Below are 4,401 nucleotides of genomic sequence, written 5' to 3'. Positions count from 1 at the left end.
TTTTTTTTTAACATTGAAAGCTATTTTTATTTACTTAATATGAGCACATTTTACTTTTGAAATATCCTACTGCAGTGCTACTATTGAGAAGTCTATGGAAAAGTCTGATAAGTTACTTAAGGTAAGTAACAATTGTTGACTCCTTACGATATTCCTGATTTTTCTCATGTAGGGATATTTATCTATTATAAGGGAATTACTGTCCAGAAAAATATACTAGGTACCGGTATCTATTTATGTCAAAACACTGTTAGCGTTATTAACAAGATGCGCTTAAAAATAACTTTTTTAAAATTGACTACAAGTTAAGTCAGTTTCAACACTTTTAGAAGATTTCTTTTATTCCCGGAAAAGCTTGAAAAAATACTGCAAATGTCGCGGGAATTATTTTTGAGAAAAGCTGAATGACGAAAATTACATCTCAATATGTTGATTCGTTTTAACACAGAACATTTTTTTTTTATTTTAGGTATTTTCTATATGATGCCCTATAATTACTTATTTTTGAAAATGTTTGACTTTTCTAATGAGATTGTTATATGTATTTAATTTTTTTGTGTAGATTCCAGTGACTTGCGCAAACTTGTAAAAACAATTTAATAACATCCTATAGTTCGAATGATGTATTGTACGTGATAGGTATACAAAAAATTATGTTCAAGTTATAAATACCAACAATTTTTTGTGTAATCCGTGACGACACAATGAATTTGGTAGGTATGTATATGATAAAATAGTTGAATTATACAAAAAGGCACTAGATACTTCACCTGTAGAACAAACGTTTTTCTAACGTATAAATATTTTCTTAATTGAAAAGTTACAGGGCTATAATAAAAAACGGCATAAACATTGAAAAACATCCTGTAGGTTTTGTAGCTATTTTTATTAAGAACAAAATCATGCCCTAAGCATTTTTTCGTACAAAGTACAAGCTGAATTATTTAAAGAAAACTACTAAAAAAAATTTTTCCACGGTTAAATTGTTAATAACTTTTTTCCTGATAAAATACTTTGTCAGCAAATTAGCTTGTTATTGCACTCATCATTTAAAGTAATCCTGTTATTTCCGAGTTGTCAAAGAAATGTCATCAACAGTAACTTTTCGGCCTCTGCCGGCTGGACTATAGGGACTATGATACATGGACGAGTATGAGAGTGCCTGATTCAATTGCTCTCACTATTGGTCAGATTAAAACATTTGGTATATGAATCATTAGAAGGCAATAAATATAGTTGCGGTTTTTAGTCACCCATAATGACAACTTTTGTTTAGTTGGGAATATCAGAAGCTCAAATTGAAGAGACCACTTCCTTCTTAACTTTCACAATTTAATTGGTATAATGATATCTACATTTTCCCACAGTTCTTTGGCGGTCTGACTTTATTTTTATTGGTTTCACACGTTTGGCAGATTTTAATATATGTACAGTGAGTCCTTACTTTTTGCCACTTCTTGAATATCAAGTTTTCCAGAACGCTAATAAATTATGATTTTGACAAATTTGACATTTCATATCAATTTTTTAACAAAAATAAGTTTGCTTCAAATTCACCGTTTCGATGTTTCGGTGCACAGTTGGGAGAATCAGTATAATATCCGCGAATCTCTATTCATTAATGTCTATTATATTCAAAGAGAAATCTTTTCATGCGCAATTAAAGAGGATGATATATTATTTTACGAATTCTGTCTTTCTACAAATGAAAATTGAAAATGTACTTACAACGCCGGTATTGGGATCCTTGGCACCATTGCTGAAAGTTGACGCCAGAGTCGAGGAACAGCTTTCGTCATAGTGTGCGTTCTGTCCGTCATTAATGGCGCTGTTTATGCTTATCGTCCACATGCTGGCCGCGTACCCATCGCAGTTGCAGTCGTCGTCCTCTCCGCCGTCACCGCTCGCCCATACGTAGATGTTCCCCAGGCCGTTGCGCCCCTGCGATTGAAATTAAAAGTTCAGCGCTCTATTGGGAAACGAGGTTTACACTCGTAATAATTCAAACTTGCAGGAAAATATAAAAATTTATGTAGTACAATAATAATGGGCCATACCTACAGATGAACAAAAAATTTTCCAACCGTGAAAATAAGACACGCAGAAGTGTTAAACAATTCGTAAATTTTAGAATAGGGAGTATTTTCATAAGTACTCCAGGTTTTAGTTTTGAATTTATTTTAAGCGAAATGTTTATTATGAAGATAGGCTGAAGATAGGAAGATAGGATGAGGATAGGATAGGGGATTTATCTAATTAGGAGAAAAAGAAAATGACTTAAATATGTTAATCAGTGGAGTAGATACGAGGGATCAGTACCTAAAAGCAGAACTTTGCCGCTACATGAAAAATACTTCTACCAGACTTCTAGATGGATGTATATAAAAATTGAATTGAACCATAAATATTTGCTAGGAGGGTACATTTTTCTTTCAAAGGACAACCTATAAGATATTTTATGATCATACTTTCCTCATTTAACCCATCAAATATATTACTTTAAAGGCATTTTCACTCTCTGTCAATGGTGTATCTAATGTTTTCATGCGTCATAGTATTTTTTATTATTAATATTTGCGTTCAGTGTGCATATACTACATGTCTGGTCCAAAACGATTTTTAATTATTTTGACCGAAATATTTTACATAAGGGGTTTACTCTGAAGCCGTCAATCGGAACATTACATGTCATAAGTCACAAGAAGAACCTAAGAATAACATACGGAGGACTCAAGTGGAAAAAATTATGGTTAACTGTAGACGAAACCACAGGCTGGAATAATAAAGTAAATATGTTGCGGTTCAGTCAGAACTTAAAGGCGCATTCTAGAGATGAAATTACGTTATTTCAACCCCCTTTTGTTTTTGTGTTGCTTAGTTTTCGAGATATAAGTACTCCAAGTAAATTTTAAAATTTACCTACTGATTTTACCTAACGGAGACTGGAACAGTAATGAAAAAAATACCTTACGTGGGGTGGCATGTGGGAGGATTGTAAAAGCTTGACTGCACCTCTGAATTAATAATTTAAAATATTTTTTTTCTTGAAATCAAAAGCAATATGCGTTTTAGACAGTGGTACAGGGGGGGGACTTGAAATAGTAAAAAAAGTAATTTAAAATTTAGTTTACAATGTTATCTGGGTAATTAAATAGATTAGCATTATGAAACACATTAAAAAGGAAATGTTAACTACTATGCATTCAATTTAACTCAACTTGCAAAATTCGTTTCAAAAATTCTGAATACATTGGCTCTGCGTAGCTCGCTTCTACATCTGTAAAGTGTTTACAGCGGTGGTCACGGTTATCGTCGCGCAGCAGTGAAAGACGGACTGGTAGTAGCGCATATTTACTATGTAGTTTGGGCTCTGTTAAACATAATTTGTTCAGGTGTGGTGTAAAATTTTATTACGTATTGCTTCCTGTGTGCTTTTTAAAAGATTGTAATAGTTTAAATTGATTGTAAAGACACACTAACAGCACATGCAATTCAATCTATTGAAAAATCAATGGTGCGAGAAATACCAAACTTTAATGGAAAAGTAATTGAAAAGTTTATTTCGGACAAAAGCAGAAGAATGGATTTTCAATATAAAAAATATTGTTGAACACATTTTCCCTATATTTCAATAGTGGTTAAAATAAAACTACCCAATTATGTTTAATTTTTTTTCAATACTTTGTATCTACATTTTTCTACCCTTCCTGGTATAGAAGTTAAGAGCCGTCACTGATTTTAAATATATCAGAATATGTGTAAAATGTGAAAAGGAATAAACAGATGTCAAATTATCAGAAAAAAAAAATGATTTTCACTCTCCAAAACTAAGCAATATTGCATATAGGCAAATTGTGGTTAAAAAATGTCATTCATTTTTAAAATACACTTATAAGTTTTATCCGCATCCTAATGATGAAAATTTTAAGATAAACCTTTATTTTTGATTTTTGATTGTGGCTTAGTCCATAAGATTGCAATTATATTTTAATATTATAAAGAATATAAAATGTCAAAACTAGCTTTGTGTTCCCAACTAGTAGCATTGAGTATAAGGTGGTTTGATTCACTTTGCAGTTGATAGATATCAATTTAACGGCTTGAATTCTGAATTAAAACAAAAATCACATTTTTTGGGTCAGTTCACTAAAACGCTCACAGCCTAATTTATATCTTTAAGTACGTAAGTAAGGGGGGTAATATTTAGTGAAGACAATGATTATACGAGTAGTCCAGGCGGTATCTGTTTTAAAAAGGGTAGACTTGGGTAAAACGCATATGATCGGAGATTTTTGCTTTAACGGCTTCTAAACAACATAAGAAATGATAATTTTTCTATGCAAATAAAAAAAAACGTGGGCTTAATTGTTATTGCAAAAAAGTATAAAAAAATAGCAAAAA

The 4,401-nt window shown here is 31.8% G+C and overlaps 1 protein-coding gene across 1 annotated transcript in view; it reads right to left on the bottom strand.

Moving 5' to 3' along the window:
- LOC108909206 (neuroendocrine convertase 2) overlaps positions 1-4,401 on the bottom strand; it is a 134,187-nt gene that overhangs the window by 71,232 nt on the left and 58,554 nt on the right. Inside the window, exon 7 of the mRNA XM_018713462.1 lies at positions 1,729-1,941. Within this exon, the coding sequence (XP_018568978.1) occupies positions 1,729-1,941 (213 nt within the window). The remainder of the gene's footprint in view (positions 1-1,728; positions 1,942-4,401) is intronic.

This window comes from Anoplophora glabripennis, unplaced genomic scaffold (genome assembly GCF_000390285.2).
Source record: "Anoplophora glabripennis isolate ALB-LARVAE unplaced genomic scaffold, Agla_2.0 scaffold398, whole genome shotgun sequence".
Classification (NCBI taxonomy): domain Eukaryota; kingdom Metazoa; phylum Arthropoda; class Insecta; order Coleoptera; family Cerambycidae; genus Anoplophora; species Anoplophora glabripennis.
This window is presented reverse-complemented; position numbering and strand designations above follow the sequence as displayed.